The sequence below is a fragment of the Talpa occidentalis genome, unplaced genomic scaffold, assembly GCF_014898055.3.
Source record: "Talpa occidentalis isolate TD23 unplaced genomic scaffold, MPIMG_talOcc4v2.1 talOcc4.5, whole genome shotgun sequence".
In the NCBI taxonomy this organism is placed as follows: domain Eukaryota; kingdom Metazoa; phylum Chordata; class Mammalia; order Eulipotyphla; family Talpidae; genus Talpa; species Talpa occidentalis.
In genome coordinates, this window is record NW_023604861.1 from 80858751 (window position 1) to 80885983 (window position 27233).

At 40.7% G+C, this 27233-nt stretch overlaps 1 protein-coding gene across 1 annotated transcript in view; it reads left to right on the forward strand.

Moving 5' to 3' along the window:
- The first annotated feature begins 2442 nt into the window (after nucleotides 1-2442).
- The window catches only part of ARHGAP25 (Rho GTPase activating protein 25), a 75763-nt gene continuing 50972 nt past the window's right edge, over nucleotides 2443-27233 (forward strand). The window contains exon 1 of the mRNA XM_054701685.1: nucleotides 2443-2906. Within this exon, the coding sequence (XP_054557660.1) occupies nucleotides 2657-2906 (250 nt within the window). The 5' untranslated portion in view covers nucleotides 2443-2656. The remainder of the gene's footprint in view (nucleotides 2907-27233) is intronic.

A 27233-nucleotide genomic window follows, 5' to 3' on the forward strand; every position in this document is an offset into this window, starting at 1 on the left:
TTTATTGTATGTTTTTAAATTGAGGTAATGTTGCTTTATAACACTGCATATGATTCTGAACTCTAGTTCACACCTCTTTAGATGTATGCCGCCACTCCACCCCCACCACCAGACCCCCATAATCTTCCACCATATACACCATAACTTGTATATTCAATCAACTGCTGATGGGCACTTAGCTTGTTTCCAGCTCTGACTGCTGTAAATAATGCCACGATGAATCTGGGGCTTGAGCAGAAGTTTTGAATATGCTTACGTGGTTCTTCCCTCTTATGTTCCTTTCATTTACAATGAGAAGAACATACCTCAGATCATCACTGCTCTTTTTTAGCACAGTCCCCTAAATGTAAGTTTTGAACATGTTTAATTTGAGATTGGTTTTAGATGTCTAAGCGAAAATGTGCATGATTTGGGATTCTAAGGGTGGTTTAAGCTGGAAATGCAAGTTGCAATCATTTGCAGATACAGGAATTTTAAACTTTGAGATAGGTGAGTATGGATGGGAAAGGGCCCTTTGAGTGAGCCTTAGCCTCCTCCAATATTTAGAGGTTAGAAGGAATCAACAAGGAAACAGATGGAACAGGTAGAAAGGCAGGCAGACAAACAGTGCACTGATGGCTCCTGGGAGCCAAGCAGAGCAAGGGCTTGGGGCTGGAAAAAGTAATTGTGTCCAAAACTGCTGATAGTAAGATGACATGCAGAATTGACCGATGGGTTTAGACACAGAGACATCAGTGTCCCTGATAAGAATACATTCTGTGTGGGCCTCCTCGGTGGCGCAGTGGGTTGAACGCTGCCTGTGAAGCTGTCTGCAGCCTCTGCAGTGCGGGTTCATTCCTGGCTGGCGAGAATCCCACATGGCATGGCAGACCTCTCCTGTCATGCCTGCTGCTCCCCTCAGCAGTGTATTTCTGTTGTCTGCCTGTTCTGCTCCCTGCTCTGCCTCTGGTGAATCCTCTCACCCTCCCATGCTTCTGGCCTGCAACCCTGCTCTTGTATAAAAATAAATAAATCTTAAAAAAAAACATTCTATGTAATCACAGGAGCAAAAACATCATAGGAGAGACATTTGTAAATATAGACAATTTTCAAAACTTTACTCATAAATGAAGGAAAGACATGGGACTGTAGTTAAGGAGGAAAGTGATATCAAGAGAATTTTTAAGCAAGGGGATAAAAAATAATTTGAGTGCTGGTGGGATCGATTCAAGAGAGAGAGGAAACTGATGATGTGTTAAAAATGAAGGAATGGTGACAGTTGGTTTGTCCATTATGACTGGGAGAAGATTGAGTGTGCAGGCTTTATACACAGGGCGATAGGCAAGAGCATGGGGGACTCGTAGACATTATATTGCAGTTGCATCAATTTTCTCAATGAAACAGGAAGCTAGGTCACTAACAGACTGAACATGTGGTGAGACAAAGAGGAAAATATGGCACAGTGAGCCGGAAGAGCCCAAGAATGAATGGATCAAGGCTGTATAGCTTGTGTGCTGGCTGCCAGTGACTGTTGTGAGCACTTTGTACCTACCAGCAAGTAACACCTGACGAGAGTGTTATGAAGTAATCCTATGAAGTTGCCCCAGTTATAGATGAGGACTTTGAAGCACAAAGTGGTTAAGAAACGTGTCCAAACTCATACAGCAAGAAAGTGGTAGAGTCAGGATTTACACAGAGACAGTTTGCCTTTCAGGGACCAAATACTGACCCAGTAAAACATATGCTAGCCTGACATGCAACTCGGTTAAACAGGATAAGGATTGAATTAATGTGTTGTGGAAATACAGCATGTCAAGTGCATGATTAGATTCTTCACAAACTCATGCAGTCATGGTTATTATCAACCCATTTGAAGAGGTCCTAGTGCCCCATAGAGATTCAGCTGCTGGTTAAAAGCTGCAGAGCTAGGAAGTGAGAAGACTGATCCTTGAATTATGTTGTTATGATTCCAAAAGCCCCACACCTGGAACACAATGCCAAAAAACCATTATACCACAATGCCAAAAAAACATTATACCAGGTTTACCTACCCAGCTAAACCTAACTTATTAGTTAAATGTATCAGAACTTTTCCTACATCAGCCTGAGGTCACTTGGAAACTTTATCCAGAGCAAATGGAGAATTGCTGTGTGGTCCTTACAGCAAGGAGAAATTAAAAGCACGTAGCTTTGGGGGAATGTTGATTGTCTTACCATTTTCAGATGCTTCATCTATTTGGTGAGGAAGGCTTAAAGGTTTTGGTAGGAGTCTTGAAGTTTTTTTTTTTTTTTAATCAAAGCTAAAGTGTTATATTACAGAAGAACCCCTACTTATACAAGCACCTCCAAAAAACATTTACCCAAGAAAGAGTGCTCATAATGCATCATCTACACTGAACTGCCACCCACTTCCTGAAACTCAAGGAAGCAGACAGTTTAAAGAAAAAAAAAGCCAAAGGCAGCAGTTGTTTATTACAACCTCACCTCAGTGAGGCCTGAGATTCTTTCGAACAGGAGTTTTGCTTTCCATGACACAGAGCGAAGTCTTTCTGGGATATTTTTGGTAAAACTGAAAGCAAGAAAAGTGGGGTGCACATTCACAAGGCACCGGACTAAGTGGGGCGTGGATAGAGTGTTGGGGGGAGAGTTTAGGGTGCCATCCCCAAATGATATTTGGATGGACCTTTCATCTGAGAGAAAGGAGACACGTTGGCAAATCAACCTCAAACCCAAGATTGGCCGTGAAGCAATCATAAAGGGGGAAATACACACACAGAAGCAAGAGGGAAAGGTCGAAAAGGCCAGAAGGGCACCGATTGTGACAGACTCACCATTTCAGCAGCTACTCACCCGAACCAGAAGAAAAATGTCCCTGAGGTTGCCAAGAAACTGGGATTTCAACCTGAAGATGGAGGCTGGGAAAATAGGTAAGGTCAATTTCTTTTTCTTTTGCCTGAGTGTTTCTTACACTTGAGTGCCCCCCATTTGCATGTTGACCTGCAGGGAGCATGGTCTACTTAAAAATGGGTTTCTCAGCAAATCTGAGGTTGGGGAAAATTTTGTATTCAAATTAATATATTGGTAAAATGTCCCCCAATCCTGGGAGGGGGTTCTCTTTCATATGGAGGTCAGAGCAGAATGGAGTTCCCCGGTATGTGGGATCTGGGGTACTTCAGATGGGCAAAGGCTACCAATCACACACAAAATTGTGAGTTTTTCTCTCTTTATCATGGAAGGATTGTTTCTCTGCTGTTTGAAAACTCATGTGTATTTTGAGTGGGTTTTGATAAGAGCACAGAGTTGAGTCTTTTAAAATGTTTAAATTGTGAGTAACTCAAGGCATTTTGTTTTGTGTGCACATGGGGCCCCCAGGCCCCGGGCCCCAGTCTCTGTGGACTCAGGGGACTCAGGTGGGGGACAAAGAGTAGACAATGAGGACAAAAGAGGAATATGGAGACATTTAAAGGTATAATGTCAGTTTTAGCTAAAGGGACAAAATGAAGGGAATTCTTAGATGGGGGATTGAAAATGAGAGATGCATTTTAGCTTATCTTCCAGACATTGGCATGTTTTCTGAAACAGTCTGACCTTTAATCCCTATCTCCTCATCTCCTCTCTTTAAAGATGGTATTGGTACACTGGTTGCAATCTGTTATGTAATTGTCATCATGCATTTCTTTTTTATGGGTTTCTTCTATTATTAAATTGATCACAGTAATTTAAGGCAATTGTGCTGAAAGAGATTCCCCATGTTTTATACATCTATACATATAGTGAGATTGTGTTCTTGATGGTGGACATAGATAAGTGCTCAGGTGTTTCTAATGGCTTGGAAAAGTTTTGCTTGAAACAAGGTTTAAACTGGGTTTCTAATGGTGTTTAATGTGCTACTAAAATAAGTGGTTCATTACAAATAATGGAGTGGTAATGATGTAGGTCTGAGAAAATATTTGAAAGAAAACCGAGAAGAATCAGAGAAGCCATTTGTCTTGGTAACCAGAGAGGATTAGTTAGTAGTCCCTAAGCAAGCCAAGAATCCTTGCATGTTGAGGTAGTTTCAGAGGACAGGGAGTGTGCATACTTCCTATAAGCAAGAGATTTTTCTGAGATTTATACCAATGTGCTTGGCTAATGTTCATTCTATTATATGTCATGAAGACACAGGTTGGAAAGTGAAACTCCTATGGCCTGTTCCTTTGAAAGTGTTCTGCTTCTATTTTCATGGTTCATTCTACCCTCTCATCAGCTGTGTTTCAACAGATCCTGTTTAAAAGTTGGAAACTTGAGACACTTAATGATTAAATAATATTTCCAGAAATAAAGGAAATTGCCACATTAAAGCTCAAGTCTGCCTATACTTAGACTGGGGATTATACTGGGTGGATTTCAGGATTTCTTCAAATATTTCTTAAATCGTGATCTCATGGATACCTGTATCAGAGTTATCTCAGATGCTTGCCCAAAATGTAGATTCCTGGGTAGCATCCTAACTTGTGAAATCAGGTCTCTGAAGGGAGGCCCAAGAATCTGCCATTCCACGGCACCTGGCCCTCTATTCCACCTGCTGAGGAAGTCCCATTGTACAGACTGTGGACAAAGTTAGGAAGCCAGAGAGTTACCATTCATCTAGCACAGAGTATGGTGTTTGGTTTTAGTGGGCCACAATAAACATCTGTTGACAGAATAAATGATTGACTACAAGCAGGTGATATGGTGCAGTATTATTTAATGAAAAAATAATTACCTAATGAAATATTAATGAACCCTTGTCAGGCTTCCTGCCATTTACAAATTTGTCACTCTGAGATATTGAACTACAGCCAGAATACATTTCATGGATGTTATGTTGATGAAAATTAAGGTCACAAGCTGAGTCTTCTGCGGGGAAAGAGTTACTGACTCACCCTCAGGACCTCTGGCCCCTTCTCTGGCATCCTGTGCTTAGGTGAGATTGTGGGAACTGACTTAACATAGCCAAAAACTCACCTCTTTTGAGGCTGTGTGGAACTGAGAGTCACAACAGGGAAGTCAGTGACTTGTGGTACTCCAGCCTTGACTAATGAGGAGTAAATCAGGTTCTCAACCTATTGGTATTTTGTGCTAGATAATTCTTAGTGATGAGAGCTGTCCTGAGCCTTATCGACTATTGGCAGTATCCTTGGCCTCCACCAGCTAGACAATGGTAGTGCCCTGTACTATGATCAGTGTGACAACCAGAGATATCTCCAGACACTGCCAGGTGTGCCTGAGGGGAAGGGTAACATCTTCCCTGGTTGAGAACCACTGGAGTAGATAATCACCAATAGGGTATGATGATAAGGTCATTTGGGACTGAAACCTGAATATTACCTCACAGTTCACTGTTGAGGTGAATTTTTCAGAGGGTCTTATGAAGATGTAATTCTGGGGTAGAGTGGAGGGGACAGTAGCATAGGGAGGACACCAGGTTGAACACTTTCTTGGAAAATAGCAAGAAAGACACTGGAAAATAGCTCAGGAGGGGGTCCCATATCTTTTTGGTGAACCTTAAATCTTGGGAGCTCTCAGCTAGGGCTGGAGTGAAAGTGAAAGTCTTTGAGGTGCGGGGAGGAGCCCTCCCCTGTGCTTCCATCTCAGAGAGCTGGGGAGGGCTCAGTTGGATGGCAGTGACCAGAGACCACCCCATGTCAGGTCCGATTGTGGTGGGAGAACATCACCAGGCAGATCTTCATCTAACCTAGTTATTGATCCTGAAGGGGATCAGGGGTTAGAAGCAGACTTGACTTGAGGTGGGAGCCAAAAGCAGACCTTTCTTCCTTTGATCGTTTATCAATTTAGTCAAGCAGCCATGACAGCCTTCCATGATCTTCATGCACTGCTATTTGAATCTTTTCCTTCTTTGAGTCACTGTCTTTCTAACTGAGTTATATGCCCCAGAGTGTCATCTCCAAGGGTAATGTCCTATTTTGAATGCTGTGCCAGGCCTGGCACCCCCGATGCCTTGTATGTAGGACGGAGAGGGCCTTGACCACCCAGGGAAAGCCCTCTCTGCCCTGTGGTTTGAGAGTATTTAGTTGGAAGATTATTGGGTGAATTTCAGGACTTCCCATATTGTATCTAGTTGGAGACACATCTTCCTTTTTTCTCAAGTTCCCCCGAACCAAAATAGGGGGAACAGGCCTTAGAGAGCATATGACTTAGATACATAATGAAAGTGACTATGGAGGGGTAGTTATTTATAATTGTTCTTCCCTCTGAAATTTAATTCCAAAAAAATTTATACAGAAACAAAAATTAATTATTCTAGTCTCCCAACCTGTAAAGTGAATAACAACAACAGTGGAGGTTGTTTTTCCCACTAGATGTTTTTCCATTCAATAAATCATTGTCTGCTACAGAGTATAGTTCTTCCTTTAGAAAATCAGAGTAATGCATATATGTATTATTTTTCACAAATATTTCCAGATTTTTTTTTTTACAATAAACAAGTATTAACTGTGTTATGAAAAATACCCAAAACTAAAATTCCAAATGATACATGAAACAGTGGCCAGGCCTGTAGGCGAGGTTGTACAGGCAGTTGATGCTCTTTGGGCTCAGTGGCGAGCCACAAAGTCCTCACCTGATTGTAGATGTACCAACAAGTTCCCACAATGGTCATCTGTAGATTTTATGAACCTCTCATCCCAGGGTATAGGGCTCTTTGGGAAGAGCTACATGGTCCCACAGTGATCAGAACAACATGCACGAGCATATTTCTTCCCTGAACACTAATTGTTGGTTCCCTGGGCTGGGAATCTGGAGACCATGAAGTTGAGGTGAGTTGATCTTCTTGTTTGGAATTCAACTTTGGTGAACACTTTTCTACCATTCACTGCCAAGTTTACAATGGTGCTAGAGGCACCAGTCTGGTGCCTCTGGTCCCACTATCTTCTATTTGCTGTGGGGAAGCCTTGGTGCTGGGTCCTTGATGGATAAATTTCCATATGCCTGCAGGCGGAGGCAGAGACGGGCCTTCCTCAGACAGTGAATACTGACACCAGGAGGTGTCTTCCCAGGGCTCAGACCTGTCTTTATACCTTGTGAGAGAAAATCAGTCTCTATATTGTCATTGCCTTATATGTAGGCGTGCATGAGTGAGTACAAACCCATGTTTTTACCTTACTCATTCTGGACTTTGCACCAGATTGGGGGCCAAGGGCGTTTGGATTGGCAGAGATGGTGAACTCAGTGGCTCTCAGTGCATGAATCTCTGAAAACACATCTAGAGAAAGATGCCTCTGGTGTAGTCTACATAGGCAAAAATACCATCCTATTGGGGTGGGGCTGGGTCTCTGTCGCACTCATCATAGCTCATAACTGAGCACCCAGTGGGAGAACACTGTGGGGACTCTGCCTGTCCCCTTCAGAGATGAGCATGGTCTTTCAAATGAGGAAAATCCATTATGGGGGTGTTGGAAAGATCTTGGGACTGACTGAGAAGAATAAGCTGTGATGATGTGTCAGACACAAGATAGCTTGAGAGGAAAGAAGTGTAACCTCTTGTGAGGCAGCCCTATGGTTGCTGGCTGTACACACAAATAGGGAGAGTGTGAAGAATCGCAGCAAACCTCCGGCAGTGGCCACAGCGATTGAGACTAAATAGCACATGTGGAGAGCCAGGGGTACCATGGGGAGGGCCTTGCTGCAGCATAGGCCACCCAGAGGGATTTCGTCTGGGGATGGTGTGTCAATTTTTTTTTTAAAGATTTATTTATTTATTGATACAAGCACTGGGTACAGTCAGAAGCTTGGGAGGGTGAGAGAATTCACCAGAGCCAGAGCGGGGAACAGAACAGGCAGACTGATGAAGAAACACACTGCTGAGGGGAGCAGCAGGGGGCAGGAGAAGTCTGTGCGCCATGTGGGACCCTCGCCCAGAGGCCGGGGATAGAACCAGCGCTGCAGAGGCTGCAGGCAGCTTCGCAGCCCAGTGCTCAACCATTGTACCACCAGGGGAGGCCCTGGTGTGTCAATTTTGTAGCATCCTTAGATAGCAAATATGATGTGAAAGTTACAAAGAGAGATGGTAATTTACATTTCTTGTCTTACGCTTTACGGATCACCTTTTTTTTTTTTTAACTCAAAGCTAAATTTTCCCTTAAAAACTTTCTAAAAAACCAAAAATCATTTTTAGGAAGAAATTATGCCCATCGGTCTGGCAGCCAAGTACAAAGACAGTTCTGCTTCCTGCCCCTGCGGGCCTTGCATCGGGTGGGGTTCAGACAAGGACACGACTCCAAACACCTATAGATGAGTCCTGGAGGACAAGGACTGTGGGAGCCATAGCAGGCGCCCACAGATGGGAATTCTGGTTGCGGCCCCTCTGTCCCCATCACCCCACTCCTTTTCTTTAAGATAGAGATGTACGTGTCCTAAGTGAGTCCTTGGTTTACCATCCTTCTCACGTGGTTTTCCTATACATCATCTGTGTTTGCTTGGAAAAGAAAATAGTTTTACCGTTTTGTATAATTCTTCTGGTGAAGGGATTAAAGTGAAAGTTCTTATGACCTGGTCCTGCTCATTAGCCCACTGGGCTCCTGCTTCCAGAAGTAAAGACATGTGCACACACACACACACACACACGCTCACACACACACCACACACACACACACATACACACTCTAGACCTCTGCCACATCTTCCTCTGTTCACTTCTTTTTCTTATCTGCCTGGAGCCCTCTCTAGTCAGGGTTCTTGTATTTCGTGCTTTAGTCACAGCTTGGACATCTTGTCCTCCAGGAGTCCTAAAGTCTGTCATTCACTGAAACAAGAGTATAATAAACCTTTACCAAACCATCTAAACAGGAGAGGTTTTAGCTCTTGAGCTCAATGAAGGCCCCTGAATGTGGGTGAAATGGGTCAATCCTGCATGCCAGTCACTCAGTCTTGAAGCAAAGAAATCTGTTCTTAATCAGTAATGTGCAACATCAGTGCTCTAGGCCCTTCTTGGGGAGAATAAACAGTAAAAAGTGGCATTGGGAGAAGATTGTCTATGAGATGAATTGCCCGTTGACTTTTCTTGATGGGAATGTAGGAAGGCAGAAGGATGTGGGACTGAAAATGATGCACCAACTTGGGCCCCTTCTGCTAATTCACAGTGGATCACAGGGCAAGTTGTTTAAGGATAAGACTAACAACTCATATATTAAGAGGAAGAAAATATTTCATTCACATAGTATGTATATGCATGTGCTCAGTAAAATACCTGTTTCCTTTTTTATATAGATAATTTCATTTCTAACTTCAGATCAAACCAGCAATTGTACTCAGACTGCATTATTTTAGTCCCCCCATAGAATGGGCTCACTGAATTGTACTTTGTTGTTATGCTTTGTTCCAGCAAGCAATGATTTAATAATATCTGCTTCTGATTGGGTTGTAAAATAAGAACAAGGAATAGACAATGCCAGTGAGTCCTGTGTGTAACTCTCTATGAATAAAAAAATTAGTAGAGAATTCAGTGCTCAGAAAACCTGTCTCCTTTGAGGGACTGGCATGCTTTCTCGTTTCTGGTGACGTAGCATACTGGGTTTCTCTTTGTTTTGGCTGCCAGGGTGCTCAGAGTTGAATTGTAGATCAATCACAGCAATGGCACTCATCCTATGAGCACACTATGATTTCTTTTGTCTTTGAAAAAATGCATGTGTTCACTGCAAGTGAGTTTTCTATTTCAATATAAAACCCCTTTAATTCCTTTCTTTTAAGAAGAGAGTGCTAGAATCTGTAATATATTACTAAACAACTCCTCAGATAAACGATGGGTAGATGTCATACTTAGTAGGAGTAACTGAGCATTACAATCTTTCTAAAAATGTCCTTTTAAGCTTATAAATGAAAACACAATTCTATGACCAAGCACATGTTTCTCCTGGAGTTACATAAGATGATGTAACTTCAGTACATAGAGGCTGGTCATATTTATTTCATTCACTTATTCATAAAACATTTATTTGTTTCCTTCATATAATAGGTCCTTTTCAAGGAACATTCTCAATGTTGTGTTTTTTATGCTGATAGCACCCTCTCACCCATATTTTTCTCTTTCAAAAAAAAGGGGGCAGTTCACTGCAGGTGCCAGCACAAAGTCTCCATAAGCTGTGAGATGTTCATGTTCATCAGGATGGTGATGAACATCTCACAGACAGAGGTGACATCCACTGCTTCCTACTTAAAACTTACACTATCCACCCTCCCCCACCAAAATGTGCATACACTGATCTTAGTTCCAAATAAGGCTGGTGATTCTCCCCAGCTAGAGTCCTGGCCATTTGCATGCTTCCTTGTTAGTCTGGGAGTTTCAAACTGAAAGAGGAAGTGCTATAGTATGAAGTGTCTGACGGTGATGTAGAATAGTTTTTAATATTTTAAAATTAATACATAACACTTATGAAAAGATTATTCTGACAAAGTTTGAACTAGCTGCCATAAAATGAGCCAACTATGAACAGTATGGTTGTTAGAAAGCTATCTTTGGAGTCAGATTGCTTAAATTTGAATCCCACTATCACTAATTATGGGCTATGTCTCCCTGGTCCTCAGTTTCTTCACCTGTAAAATGGGCATAATCATAGGTTAACCCATGGGGTTCCTGGGAGGAGTAAAAGAGCTGGTCTTTGTAAAATCCTTAGCACTATAGCACACACTGTTAATGTGCTTCACAAACATTAGTTCTCATCATCATCATGGACATAATTACAAAGCAGGTCTGATATCAACACTTTCCAACCAAGTCATTGGTGAAACTCATAACTGGCAGTGCTCAGGGTTTGGTTGTTTTGTTCAAGTTTAGCTCTTCTTTCTTTTCTTTAGACATATGTTCTTTACAGTATCTGCTGACCCACTTTCCTACCCAGTGTCAATCCTTGTCCACAACAACTGGTCTGTATTTCACAAACCATGTCTAGGTTCTTATTCTTAAGACCTCTAAACTCTCAATGAGTAACCCTTAATTTTATCAATTATGCTTGCATAGACATGTAGGTTTTCTTTTTTCCTTTTCTTCTTGTTTTGCCCATTTGTTGCATTTCTTTCCTAACTCAGTGAAGTACTCAAGTTGTGATAATCCAATAAGGGTAACGAGGATCCTGTAGAAAGTCTCTTGTTGAAATGTCAGTGTCTCCATGTGCTGTGAGGAGAAGTTTCTCAAACTTCTCTTGCTTTGCACTGGAAATGAGTGACTGAGTGGTGCACTCCCTGGAAGACCCTCCCTTGTTACTCAGGAGCTACTTCCTCTGCAGCCACTAACATCTCCCACTGTCACGTGGACCTCTGGCCACTGAAGTGAGGTTGAAAGTTGTTTGTTTGGGTCTCACTGGGGCCAATGTTGAATGCCTGTAATCACTTACGTGTGGGTTACAGCAGCAACAGACTCGCTTTCAGTTTACTGTAAGCATCCTGTACATGACCTACTATTCATTTTCAGATCATTCTTATTAGATACAAATGTGAAGAGACAGCAGGACTCTCTAGACGAGGCTTCCATCTTCCTTGCTCTCATTCTGTTGCACCAAGATTCTTGTAAGTGCATAATTCCCCTCTAACTGTCCTGCATTTTGCTTTATGTGCCTGGTCAATTAGGAGCCATAAACCCATTTTCTCACTGTACACAACTCAAAGTTAAGACGATAAAAGCACAGAACATAGTTGTCAACCCCAGTCCATATCAGCCAGCTTCTTTGTCAGTGATCCTGAGATCAACCTGTTTTCTCTACATTTTGGCACCAGTCTCACTTGAAGTCATTTTGAGTTCTCTGCTCAGCTAGGGTGACCTCTGTCCAGAATAGATGGGGCTTGGAGATTCCTGGGATATGAGACTATCAGTATAAAACCAGGAAAGTCACTCTGGTCCTTGTGCTTTGTGTCTGAGAAAATAAGGTATTTTAAGAAAATAAGACCATCATTCTGAGGGGTGCCTTGTACACTTCTTAAATTGCATTTCCAGTAAGGTCATATGGTTTAGTTTAAGAGTGAAATTATGGGAAACCTCTTTAAGCACAAAATTGTTGTTCTTTTTTTTTTCTAGTATCCACAGTTAGAAATTATTCCATATGCTTTCTTCCACCTGCCCGACTCTGCCAAGCTATCTTCCTCCATTAGTTGTTGTGAACTTTTTTATTTTGCACTTACTTCCTCTGGAAAGATCATGAGCCACACCTGTTGGTCATATGGCCGAGTACTCCTTTCCAGAATCACATCACCAAAAATCCTGCCCTTGTGAAATATATATCTGGTCCCAAAGTGTTTCATTCTACTTTCTGAATTTTTTTCCAACTCCACTCCTCCCTCCGTATCACCATGGCCACCAGCTGAACACCCCCCTGAATTGCCCAAACAGGACTAGTTTCCCCTTCTTATGTGAAATCTTAACACTTTGCTTATTTTTCTTCTATTCTGGTTGACATATTTATTGAACACCTGCTATGACTGTACTAGGCTTAGGATGTAAGAAGATTAAAAAAAAATCAAGATCTTGATCTCAAGTTGCTTGCAGTCTCATTGAAAAGCTAGGTACTGAGAGATAAGTAGGGCTCTCACTACAGAAGTTCTGTAAGTGATGTAACTGCCATTTTGTGACATTTAAAAAGCTGTAAAGGGACTTATTTTGTAACTAAAGTTTTCCTCACCTCACTTGAAGTCATAGCCCCTAAATATATACAAGGGATAAGATTTTTGCTTCATTCAAGTCTATAGTTTCTTCTCAAAAAACCACATATCTTTTTCAATCCCAGATTGCTATTCTGATTAGGCACCAGGAGAGGGCGCCTTCAGCCAGTGTAGTTGCAATTCTACACCTAAATTAGGTCAATTTCCTATTTCCCTCAGAAAGCCCTGGACTTGACCAAACGCCAATGAACACAGTTATCTTCATATCTTAACCTTCTGTAGGATAAAATGCCCAGAATTATAATGACAGAGACTGATAATTTAGTCACCTTTGTGTCTTCACTGACAAAAATTGAGGCTCCAGGTGAAAAATGTTTCTTGAAAGAAAACAAACAAAACAACTCTTGAGTTACCTAAGAAGCTGGATCTGATTGGGGTGTGTGTGTGTGTGTGTGTGTGTGTATGTGTTTGCTAGTTCAGCTAGTTTAGCACCAACTTGACTTTGAAAGAGTAAACTTAATTACTCTGTGCCTCGGTTTCCTCATCTGAAAAATGGGAGCAGTAGTTTTACAGGGTTGTTTACAGGGTTGTTTTATACAATCAAATAATGTGTGTAAAAATAATTTAGCACTGTGTCTGGCAATACATTATTGTTGTTTTTTTATTGGTTATATCTCTCTTTGGATGACCTTATCTCCAATATTTTTTGTGCCTAGCAGGTCAGCTGCTCATAGTTTTAATAAAACTGTTTCATCCCCTATAATCATACCATCTCTGAAATCTGACTTTCAGGCTTCCCACTCTGTGACCACCACAACCTATGTGCCAGCCCACCTGCTACAGCAATTCTGTCACCTCCTCAGTTGACATTCTACTGGTTTAACCACTTTTTCAGTATCAATCATCCCATTTACACCCTCCTTATGATAGATTTCTAGTTCTGGCATTGTAGAACCACTAAACAAATACCCTTAAATCCTCCGCCCCCATCTCCCACAGTCAGAACAATCTGGAAAGCCCATAACCCTCTTTGAAGCCAGCCATTCACCTTGTTGATGCCTGTAGCTAAACAGCTGAATATCCTTGGAAATATCCTGAACTGCCTGGAATTACTTGATGTTCCTGACAGCCATCTCAGGTGGGCATTTGACAGAGCCAGACCAGTCCACAACAGTACACCCACCTAGCAAATTTACTTTCCTTTTCCCTAAAATGTTTTCTCTCCTTTAACGCCTCTTTAACACCTCTGTCTGCCATCACTCTCATTTTTGTATTTCAGAGAAAAACAAGTGAAACTGAATGATGCAAAATATGCATATGATTTTCCTCCCACCAAATGCTTCTACCTACTCACATCTACACCTCCAGAATTAATGCCTTATTAATGCCTTATGCAGGAATTAGCACCGGGCCAGAGGGCTCCATCCAGAGGCCTGTATCTTAGGGGATCCTTTTATGGTCTTGCTCTGGCTGTTTCTCGCCCCACTTGAAGTCTGGTGCAACCAGACTCACAGTGCCAGACATTTGGTCGAAGAGATGTGTCCACCTGAGCCTGTACCCTGCTTGCCTTCTATACCCCTTGGGACTATGAAATGCCCAACATAGATGGCCAGAGCTGTGTTTCCCTGGGTCCTCTCAATGGCTGTCTCCTGAATGTCTGAACAGAGCTTAGGTGTCTGGGCTGGAGTGTCCACATTGGTGTGTGAGGTTCCTCATTGTGAGACATGGAGTTAGGGGTGGTAAGAACAGGGAGTTAGGGATGGTAAGAACAGGGTGGGACAGAAACCACCATTTCTTTTCTTGCCACAGGTTCTCAAAAGTGGTGGACTTGCTTCTCATTCTGCAGTCAACGTAATTAAACACTGATAAATGCTAAGTGAACAGATAGGCAGCAAACTTTAGGACCTGCTGTCAAGACAGGTATTTCACCTGCTCTAAGCATGAATTGGAGTAGCCTAGAAGCACTTATTTTTAGAACATCATAGGCTCTCCAAATTATAGACCACTTTTCTTTCCATGTTTTTCACCTCTATGGTCTCCCATTCCATCCCCAAAGGGTTTAAGGAACATCCCCAAAGGGATTAAGGAACATCCATCCTCATTCAGAGTTAGAGAGGGTGTAGGACTTACCTCACTCAGTGATCCAGGGGCGCTGGCCTAATCCTAACCAGACTTCTCATTCCCAATTCAAGCCTCACTGCTGGTTTGCAGGATAAAGGACATAAGATAGAAATGGGAGGGGAATAGGAAGAGCCAGGAATAACTCAGGTGTGTAAATTAGGGCCCTAATGTTAAAGGTGAAAAGAGAAAGTGGAGGATGTGCAACATGAATGAATGTGGTTAAAGAACCAAATGGGCGTTTAGTACATTCTGGAAGATGGTATGGCCTTATTATTCTCTCCTCTTCCTTTTCTCGTGTCCCACCATCTTTCCTTTCTGTTCCAAATGATTTCCAAGCAACTCATGCTTATACATAGAATACCCAACCAACATCTGCATCATGCCAACATTCAGTGTCCTTCCCTTTGTGTGCATGAACTGGCCTCACAAATCCCATAACCCTCCTAAAACTGCCTGAAAAATTGTATGTTCACATGCAGATTCTCAAAAAGGCCTGTAATCTTACAATGGTTAAGGTCACTACCTAATATTTTCATGTATAGAAAAACCCCTCAGTGAGTAACCCATAATTAGCCCAAATATAATGGGATGAGTAAATGACTTATACCCTTTTTCCTTTCCAAATGACTTACATCCTTTTTCTCTTTTCCTGCAGTAAAAGAGAAAGCTGGGTGGAATTACATAGAGTCTCTGTCCTCAGTCTTTTTCTGGCCAAGTCTTCCTGGCCTTTGCCAGCAGGAGGGTGACTATAACTGGGAAAATAATAGAATTGCTTCTTTTTTATTATAATATATATATATATTTATGTCATTCTTCCTTTCTGTACAATGTTGTGGCAGAACAGTAGGTCCCAGCCAGCCACTGTTTGCATCCTATTGATGCATAAACTGAAGCTGACTTGGCCACAGATGGCAGCAAACTCAGCCCAAGCTGGGATGTGTGGCTGGTGCAACCAGAGTTCTGGGGCTACCTGCTGGCAAGCATGGAGAACCATTTCATTAGCTTCAAACTAACGTGATTGTGTGCAGTAAGCAATTGAATTTTGGACCCTACTTATTGTGTTGGTGCATGGCTTTATTGTAATTTCTATCTTTTCATTTGGTCCTTATATCACAAAATACAGATTACAGAATTACCTTCTATGTTCTGACTTCTCTAAGGGGGGTAAAATTTGGGAATGTCATAAATAAGCATGACTTACAGCAGTTCATGAAATCAGCTGTGCAAATTGTGAAACATAAGCTGAGGTTCCATGTGTTTGGTAGCAGTATAAAAATTTTAAGCTGTTCTTTAAGATAAAGAAAAAAAATATGCCTTCCATTTCAGGGGGAGAACAGTGGTTTCCACTTCCAAGTGATGTGGGGTCCATTTATTTATTTAATGTAGGATTTAGAGGCTAGGTACTTCTATTATTACTTTACTGATAAATGTCATCAGCCTCTTGGGGCTGTTTTCCCAACTCCTCTCTCAGAGGGTTTCCAACCCAATCTCCATGGGTGGCGCTATGCTTGACCTTTGAAATGCCCTGGGGACAAAGCTAACCTGAGTAGGGTGACAGCTGACTCGAGTTGTATCTATCTCATTTTCTCTCAGTGTGAGATTCAGGAAGACTTGCATTTGGAAATGAGCTCTGCAAATCATCACAGGGTACCAGAAGAAAAGCCCTTAACTCTGCTAAGAACTCAAGACCTGCTCAGTCCAACTTGATTTCTACTCTTCTTGAGCCACTTTATAAAATTCCCTTGGATTTTTGGAAATGTCATTCCTAAAAAATTGTATATTCACACAAACGCATATTTTAAATATATATACATATACATATAGACACATATTGTGTCTGTATTTATATCATGGTTTATCAATCTCAACACTCTTCCCTTTTGGGGAAAATTCTTTCTTGTTGGGAGCTGTCCTGGACAATCTCTCGATTCCACCCACTTGATGTCATCTCAAGGGATGGTATATGCCAGCTGTGACAAATAAAAATGTCTCTAGACATTGCCAGAAGTCCCTTGGAGGATAAAACCTCCCTTAACTGAGAACCACTGATCCATTTATCATCTGTCTATAAATATATCCACCCATGCATACATATATACATCCATACATCCATCTTTCTCTTTTTATTAAATTAGCTTATTCAGCATCTGTTTCTTGCAGCCAAAAAAAAAAAAATCATTGACGAAGACAAATAAGAACACAGTAAGTTACAGCAGAACCAGAATTGGATATTAAGTGTCCTGAATAAAACCCAGTAGGATTTTATTCTACTTTCTACAAGAGAACTCCTTTGCAGAGTCCAATCCTACTAACTCATCAACACTGTACTATCTTGATGCTAAAATCCAGGACTGCTGGAATTAAGAGATTGGCTTTTGTGGGAGGAAACCCCACTGGCTACATTCCTTTATTTGTTGGGAACACCTGAATGAGGCATTTGGGTGAGGATCATGGACTTTCTTCACATAAGTGTGGATTTTCTGCTGGAGACAGCAGAGCCATGGCCTTCCCTGCCCCCATAAAAGGGACAGGCTAAATGAAGGGGCACCACCCACTGTTCTGGGGTCCTGGTCCCCTTATGATCTGGGGAGACTTAGCTTGCTATGTTGGTCTTTCCTGTATTCCCATGTTTTTTGATGCCAATACCACTCACCTTGCCCAAGTCTCAAGGGATGGTATATGTAACTTTTTTGCTTTTCATTCAGCACTTGAATTAATTCGAAAACATTGAAAGTTCAGGAGGAAGAGAGAATATCAGACAGTTCTGTGTAACACACATGCAACAAATGTGAACAGATGAAAAAACTTTTGAAATTGGCATCTAGTAAAATGTACTCATTTGAACTGCAGTTATATGAGTTTAGACAAATACACAGTCACGTGACAGCTACCACACTGGAGACATGGAATAGTTCCATCACTCGAAAGCCTTCTCTCCTGCCATCTCCTTTAGCCAACACTTCTTTGCCTACCCTGACCTTGAACAACCACTCCATTCATCTGCTGTTCATCCCTAGAGTTTTGCTTTTCCCAAAATGTCATATAAATGGAGTCAGACAGTCTGGAGCCTTTGGAGTTTAATTTCTTTTCTTCAGCATAATGTATTTGCCACTCACCTACATTATTGCTTGCATCCATAGTTTTGTCCTTCTTGTCCTTTGCTTGGATGTAGCCACTGGCCAGTTGAAAGGTCAAGTTGAGATTGCTCCTAGATTTTGGAGATTTAGAATAAGCTGCTATAAGTACCTTCGTTTAGATTTTGGTAAACACATAAGATCCCAGTTCTTTTAGGTAAATTTTGAATAGTAGAACTGTTCAGTCTTAGGTAAATGGATGTTTAACTTTGTAAGAACTGCAAAACTGTTTTCCAAAATGGCTGTACCTCATTTTGTATTCTCACCAGCCATGGGTAGAGGTTTCAGTCACTTCTCATTCTTATCAGACCTTGACACTATTAGTTTTCAAATTTTATTTTCGTCATACTAATATGTTTGTTGTAGTCTCTCATTGTGACTTTATATTTTCCTAATGACTGATGATGTTTAGCATCTTCTCACTTAATGAGATGTCTACTTCAAGCTTTGCCCATTGTCAAAATTGATCTGTTTATTTTCTTATTGTTTATATATATATAATTCCTTTGTTAGATGATTTACAAATATTTTCTCCCAATCTGTGGCTTGTTTTTCATTCTCTTAGTGCCCTTCATAGAGGAAAACATTTTAATTTTCATGAAGACCAATATCCATGTTTTAGTTTATCGATTGCATTTTTGGTGTCAAGTTGCTTTTGATAATCCTAATTCTGTAGATGTCAAATGTGTTTTATAAATATTACAGACTCCAACTCTCTTATTCAACTCCTGACTACAATGGTTTAGAGACATTTTCTTTTGTTTTTCCTCTCCAATGTTGCCCACATGAACACACCCACACACTCCAGCACTGGGAACACAGATTTCCTGTGTCACTTGAGCCTTTAGCCTTCCCCCTTCAGGCCTCCTCTGAAAGATCATGAAAGTCTTTTTTTTCCTAAAATATTTTTTATCTTGCAGGGAAAGTGCTGCAAGATTGGAATGGTCAGTTCTATTTTAATGTCATTCTGGATTCTCTTTCTCAAAATTATGCAAGTAGAAATGGCATTCTGGGAATTCATCCCCTCAAAAAATACCATCCCTGGTAAAACAGAACTCATGCTATATATCAATGGAATTTAACATTCAAGCCAATTAATTAGCTATGTTTACTTGTATTTGGAAACATCTCCCCACTTATTCAAAGGAGCAGATGTTTTTATAGGCAGTGCTATGTCTGAGTTCCCACTTCTCTTAGGTCTGATTCAAAGTCAGCCTTTTTTTCAGAGTTGATACATAAGGGGAAGAGCAGAGTAAAGAGTTGAAGGAGAAAAAATATGATTCATTCTTGAGTACATACTTTCTTCCATTTTGTAAATTTCACATTAAATACATACTATTACTTTTCTAAATGTATTCCATGCCAGTGTATTATAAGACATGTTTCCTTATTTTATGTTTCATGAGTCTCCATTTAGAGGATATAATGAGTATTGTAAAATTTTCCTTTAAAACAAAACCCAGCCCAAACATTATAAATAAATTTTCACCTTATGCTAAGTAAAATATGTCAGAAAGAAAAAGATAAATATTGGATGTTTTAACTTGTGTGCAGAATATAGAGAAATCAAACCAAGGATCAGGAAAAAGACAAAACCTGCAAGCTGACCATAGATCTGAGGCATAGAGCAGGGTAAGGGAGGCAAGGCATAAAAAACAGGGGAGCAAAGAACACAAGGGACCATGCTATGGTGATGGATCACGGGTGCTATGGTGGTGGGATAACTATGGGGACTGTACCTGAGGGGAGAAACCAAATACTCTCCAAAAATTACCAATGATGTAAGGAAAAAAAAAAAAGATTTCCTATCCTATAAGAGGTGCCAGCCAGAGGGACTGGGAATTGGGAGCGAATCCTGGGTGTCATGGTGTCAGTCACCATGTCCCTGCTCTCCGTTTCCTTCCTTCCACTTCCTGTTTGTCCACCTGTGCTTCCTGCTTCTTCAGCTTCTGTGCTCATGACTTCAATGCTTAGTTCATCCTTCAGTGACCACGGGCTTAAAGCAATCACATGAAAAAGAATGATGTTTGTTCAGTTCTTCTATGGGCAACAAGAGACTTGATGTAGAGGCTATGAGAACTGCCCAGTGGTGACCAGCCACAAAGAGACACAGCAGACAGTGGTCAGGCTAAGAAAGCTCAGTCCAGATAAAGATGTCAGTGTGGCTCCCAGAAGCATATGAAAAACTAACATTTTTGTAAAGACTTTGGGTGATAAAAGGGAAACCCCCTAAAGTTTTGTTTTCAGACAGCTAATAAAGTTTGAAAGCTTTGAAGAGGAAACAGCAGGATGTCAATGGCAAAACCTCACCAAGTACAATGAGGCAGAGGCTAAAATGGATAGATTTGCTGGTATATCAGAATTTTGATGAAAAAGTAAAATTTCAATAATTTCCCACAAAAATCAGTAGCCCTAAGCAAGACATTGACATTGATTTCTTTTCTGTTTAATTAAATTTCATGAATTTTAGATTGATTTCTTTTGTTGAATCCTAAAAATTTTATTTTAGCAGAATTGCAAAATGTCACAGCAATGGAAGTTTAAACATTCCACACCCCTCAATTACATGTTAGAGTAGACATATCAGAGATCTTCTGTCTTATTTTGTTTCTTAACATGACTTACTGGTACATCAGCATTTTTTCCCCACACAGTTAAAACACCAAACACTTGCTTGGCTTGATTCCTAAGATGTATGGTTGGTTCTGTTTTCAGTAGCTGGAATTTTAGGAACATGGAGCCATCTCTTAATGCTCCTATTGGTTTTAGATAAACATTATTTACCATCAAAGAAAGCATTCTTTTATTTTTGACAATGTTTTCTAATAATAACCAGTGTTGAATGCTATCAAAAGTAAATTTACAATCTTTTGAAAATGTGTGGCTTTTTAGTTTTTTTTCACCTATAGATGGGATAATTCATTTAATAGTTACTTAATATTGAAGTATCTGTGCATTCCTGGAATATTCTTGATATTTGGCTACCTAAATGAAAAAACAGGCACATCTCTAACATTTGTGGAGTTTATAGTCTTTATAAAATTGTTTTTATAAAATATATTAGGAAAAAAAATAAAAAAAATAAAATGTATTAGGAATTTTTCCTTACTTCGGATGCAGAGACACTTTTGCTTATGCCTGCTTCCTCCATGGGTTCTTCATTTGTGTGTTCAACAATTAAATGATCTTTCTTTTTCCAGCTTCATTGAGGCACAATTTATATGCCATAAAGTTGTAACTATACAATTCAACGATGTTTTAGTATATTTATAATTGTATATAAATCACCACAATCCAGATTTGGAATACTTTCATCACCCCAGAAAATGTTCATGCCCATTTACTGTCAATCGCTGCTCACCCTCAGCCCCAGGCAATGACTGATCTGCTTTCTCTTTTCTAGCATTGCCATTTCTGGGTATTTCTTATGCGTGGGTATTTCTTATGTTATATGCTGTCATTTGCATTCAGTTTCTTTCACTTTAGCATAATGCTTTTGCGGTTCATCACATTGTATGGTGTATATTCATTCCTTTTTATTTTGGAGCCATGTTGCCAGGTGGTCTAGCCTGCTTTGGTGGACTCTGGGGTGTTTCCAGTTTGGACATTATGAATAATTCTATTAGGAATATTTGCATACAGGCAATTTTGTGGGTGTATGCTTTCACTCTCAAGAGGAGATTCTTAAGAGTGGAATTGCTGTGTGATACTGTAAGCTCATGTGTCTCTTTTGAAGAAGCATCAGTTTAGGGAGAGTAGCACCCACTCTGATCAAGTTTCTTTTTTGTTTTCTCCTTGTGGAAGCCTCAGGTTAGTTGAAAAAGTGCCCTTTAATTTTACTGGTACAGTGAACTGGTTCAGGAGCCAGCAAGATAAAGCCACTATATTTTTTTTTTTTTTTTTTTTGGTCTGGCCTGTGTAAGTTGTAAGGCACATGCCCCAGCCAGGCTTGTGCTCTGGGAGCACTACCAGAGGTGTCTGAAGGTCTCTATCTATTCCCTGCCTCGGCACTGCTGCTCTTTTCCAGGTGTGTTTGTACAGACTTTGCAGGACCTGCCTCGTGCTGGCTTCCGTTCCCCGACAGATGCTGGATTGTGGGCAGAGCTTAGTTCAGCTCTGCTTATCCCACATCTTACAGAAATCCCCATCTCCCCACACAATAGCAGGTAGTAAGCATCCTTCTTTACTTTTACTTTCATTTCACATTTCCCCTTATTACTGCTGAAATAATTCTTTGCTTATTCAGTGGAAATTTGGAAATAGGGTAGTTACCACATCAGGTCAAACCACGGGGGATTCTAGAAGTCTGTCTGAGCTCCCTCAAAATACTCCTCATGGTGCCCCAGACATTCCTTCTGCCTTTTGTCCCAAGGCCTGTCTCTTTTATACCAACGAATATACTGAGTTTCTGTGGCTTCTGTGATATCTGCATGACAGCTCCAGGCTACACTGATCCTACTCTTGTTACTTTCTTTCTCAAACTATTTTGGAATAGTCAGTTTTTAACCCAATTACCTAAATTTTAATCTAACCTACATAAATATGACATTTTCCCTTGTCATTATAATCCAATAAAGCATCCTCTTTAAGTCTATATATTATTCTACTTTATGGCTACACCATACTCATTTGTTGATCCCCATTCAATCACACTGGAAATTTCATTGCTTACATTTCTTACTAAAACCTTGTGAATGTCTCATAAATAAATTTAATATACATATATTATCTACTTAACTAAATTACTACAAGATTTTCTTGGTAGAAAGGGCATGGATGTACTTACAGTTGTTTTTTTAAATTTATATATTTTTTATGGAGGTCACATTGGTTTATAACACTATGTGTTTCAGGAGTACCAGCCACACCTCAACAGATGTTTATACCACACCGTGCCTGTCACCAAAGAGCTAATTACCAATCAAACCCCTTTACCCATCCCACCCACATTCACCCTCTTCCCCTCTGGTAACCACCTTCTAAGGTTTGTCTTTGTTTTGTTGTGTTTGCTTATTTTCTTGGTTTCTTTATATTCTACACATGAGTGAAAGCATTCTCATCCTGACTTATTTTACTTGGCATATAAGTCTGATTGAGTTGGAAAGAAATTGCCAGAAGATGAGGGTCTGTAAGAGTCAGGAGCTAAAGTATTAGCCACAACAAATTGGCCATACAGTTGCTTGCACTGTCAATCCTTGAGTAATCATTGTATGACTTTTGTCTTTGTATCTCCAACCTTATATCATCACCGTGACTTCTGATGGGATCTTCATTACCCTAGTATTGAAAACCACAACACTCTAAGCAGGGGCATGCCAAAACATATGAGTCCAACTAGAGTCACCTAGATTATGTTGTTGGCAACGTCCATTTTTTTTTAAATCAATTCAGTAAATACATCCTTGGGAGGCCTATATTCTTGGTATAGAACTGGAGTCCTGCCTGAGCTGGCAAACTGAATTTGAATCCTAGCACCTAAAACAAGATTATGATACAAAGTAGTTGACTGAAAGATATTTTATAGGCCAAATTAAAAAATTCTAGTTGAAAATGCATTCAAGATGCTTTATTTCCTTTCTTTTATTTTACAAGTAAGGAAATAAAGGCTCAGAAAGGCCAAGAGAATGACATAGCTAGTTTATATCTGAGCCAAAACTTGAACCAGGGTCTCCTGCTGCCCAGTCAGATACTCCTCTTACTGTACTTTGCTGTCTGTCTCTCTACCACTGGCAAGAAAGCAGTCATCAGCTGTTAGCTATCTACTGTGCTGCAGCGGTAACCTATGCACTACCACTTCCTCTAACTTCTGTCACTGCAAACATTGAGAAAAAGTCACATTACTTTCCTTTTGGTCTGTACTAGATCTCAGATATCCTCAACATTGCTCCCAATCTGAAGGAATTGTCAGGCAAGATGGAGCCTCTTTGCTTCCTTGCAGCAGCTGTTTTTCAAGATGGGACTGTCTACTCCTCCTTCCCCTACCCTGGGAAATTGTGTGTGTGTGTGTGTGTGTGTATGTACATACCATCACCACTACTAACTGAGTAGAAGTTTGCTTTACAGGAAATACTATCCATAACTGGAAGCATCAGGAGTCCCCCAGTTTTTCCCCTTCATTAACTGATAAAATGACAGTGAGGGGAAGGGGAGGGCAGGGTCTGTCTGGGAGGGAATGTGTACGTGTGTGGTATAACATCTGTGTAGTATCATTTTGCTATGTTCAGAGGAGTAGCTAACAGGTCTGGAAATGCAGGCCTGGGAAAAAGAGCAAGTTGAAGTTCAGGGCAATGGTTGATGTGTATGTGTGGGGGAAATAGAATTAAACGTAATCAAATCTATTTTTTAAAGTTAGTAGAAACTTGAAAAACATTTTGTATTATTTGCAGTGTTTAAATAACAACATAGATAAGAAGAATGAAAAGAATGAATGAATCCTCCTGTTTATCTATTGCTGAAAGTTAACAATTATCAAATTTTGTCACATCTGCTGTATCTATCCCTGTCTTTGTCTTTTTTCCTTTCTTTGTTGGGCTATTTTAAAGCAAATCCTAGATACTGTCTAATTTTATTCATCTTTTAAAGCATGGATGTTTAGTTTCCCAGCCACATTGCTTTAATGATACCTAACAAAACTAATTTATTGATATCATCTACCCATAATCTAATTGCCAAATTTTTAATTGAATCATTTCTTCAGGTTGTAGGATAAGAGAAACATGACTTGCAAGTAAGGTTCATTTCCTTGCAAGAACTGTGTATTGTTCACATTCTCAGTAGCATTGCAGTGTTAAAAATCACTACTCCAAAAGACCAATAACAACCTAGGGACAGACTGGAGTGACGTTGTTAGGATGGGTAAAAACTTATAGCCTGGTCAAAACCTGGTGCTTGACCCATGTGCCAGTCCTTGAGTTTTGTCCTGGCTGGTCACTACCATGAAACGCTGGGATCATAGAATTTATTTGGGCTTATAAAATACAAATACATAAATCATCCTAATGAGCCCTTTGTAAATGCCAGTGACTAAGCAAAACCGCTTACCTAAAATGAATGGTTTTAACAATGGAAGGAAGGGTCAATACTTGGCCTACTGCGCTTCTGCTTCAGCATTCCACATGAGCAGTAGAAGAGCTTACTGGGTTAATCATCCTGTGTCCTGCACCATACAAAGCCCTTATGCTGATGTCCGGGAAGGCAGTCACCTTCCATATATAGTTAAACAGCCACATTGTCAACCTGAAGTAAATGAACCACCCAGTTGCCAAAGCTCCACTTTGCCTTATGCTGAGGAAGAGGCAGCCCCAGGGAGTGTTTAGTAGGAAGCAGTCACAATTCTGCAAGCTTCTTGTTATTAAGCTTGGCTTCCTGTTATGCAAAGATAGGCAGAGGGGCTGGTGAAGTGTTGCAAGTGGCAGGCACACATTCATAAGAGGCAACCTCACTCTAAATTCGTAAGAAACATACAAGCTCCAGAGAATGAACCCCAGAGGGGTGGCCCTGCTATCTGTCCGTAGGTCCAGCAAATTTGCCTGAGTGTTGAAAACTTCGAAAGCTGCAAGAAGAAACAGGAAGCCAATTGTCTCTCTCCCTCTCTTCCTTCCTTCCTCATCTCCACCCACTCTGTCTCTGCCCACCTCTCCGCCTTCATATTGAGACCACATATTTACCACTTACTGCAAAAGAACAACTAACTATGCTATGTCTCTTTCCAAAACAAAATTTGACAGAAATTCTCTCCTGTCAAAGAAGGAAGGATGTTTCTACAAGGTATAGAACATGGGGAGACAAAAAGTTAAACCCACTCAATTCCTGAGTTTGGATGCAGGTGTTCAGGGAACAGCCTTTAGATATTTCTTTGAATGTGGTTATATCCAGTTGTCTCCTAAGCCAGTGTCCTGGTCAAGCTGTGTGATTTTATTTGAGGTACCCAGAGCAAGTCTTTGCTGCCCCAATCTTATAGCTTATGTCCTTTTGTAGGGGCAACATTTTTCACAACCAAATGAAACACAGAATAAAAAAAAATTATGTGACAAATTTATCTTTAAATCTAAATGCCAGGTTTTGCAAGTGGAAAGATTTTAAAAGTTCCCACTTTTGTGAGTGGTGGGTGCTTTAAAAGGAGGATGGTATGTGTTGAAGAAGTAAAAGGGAAGCAGGATAAAGAAAACAAGCCGGGAGATTTTCAGTCATCTAATTTTCTTCTTCCTGCAGTGTAATAACTGAGGGTCTGCAGTGATTGTGTGGGTGTGTGAGAGATGTGAGTGTATCTATGTACTCAGGGTGTGGGCCAGTGTTTATGAACCTTTGTTTATCATTTCCAGGAGGCAGTGATGACAGGGCTCCCCAGCCATTCCCTCCTCGGCCAGGTACAACTCCCACCCTGAGCTGCGGTGTGGCCTGAGGGCTGGGACCACACTGGGTTAGCTTGTGTTCCTTCATCCCGCAGCCACATTGGCTTTAGTGAGAGTCCTCAGATATCTTCAAATGCGCTTTGGAGAGAGAGCTGCTGAGATGCAGCAGTTCTACCTAATAAGTCCATGTTCCGGTTGGGTGTCCACACAGCCTTTGTGATGGGCTTGAGGTTTCAGTTCTTTTTTTTTTTTCTGTCACTATTTCTTCAAGGCTGCTGAGCTTTGCAGAGCAAAGGTTGGATGGAAAAAGTCACACAAAGTGGTTTATGCAAAACACTGGGGCAAAATTGATGGAGGCAGAGGCAGGTGTCTCACATGGTGGGTGAGAGAGAGTGGGTCCATTTCTGGCCCAGAGGAGGATGGCAGCATCTCTTCTTGCTTCATTGACTCTCTGATCCTGTGAATAATTCCACACTGGTTCCCAGTGAAGATGCCTTTCTTTACCACTACAATATGTGCTTCTCTGTGGGATGTGTGGCTTACAGGTGGATGTTCGGCTTAGAAAGCAGATTTCGAGCTGTGTAACTGGGGCCAATAATTTTACCTCTCTGAAGTTCAATTCCTCACCTATGAAACAGATGACAGTACAGTGCCTTCCATAAAGAGCTAGTGAAGCTGGCGTTGATGTGACTGGCACATGCTAAGTTTCAACAAACAAATCGGGGATGTTGGTCACTATCAGATCCCAGATCATATCTTCTGCTTGAGTGGGTACAACTGAACAGACCCAGCAACCTAACAACTAGGTAAGTCGGCCACTTATTGTGTCAAATATAAAATGCCTGATGATGGCTGGAATTTTTTCTAAAATGATATTTTATTCATCCAACAAATATTAAATAACCTTCAATTGGCCAGATGTTGCTCTAGGAGCATGAAAAAAATTTATAAAACTCCCTTCACTTGGGTATCCTGCCTTCTGATGATTTAGCTTCCATTCTATATTCTCCATCAGTCGCACTCT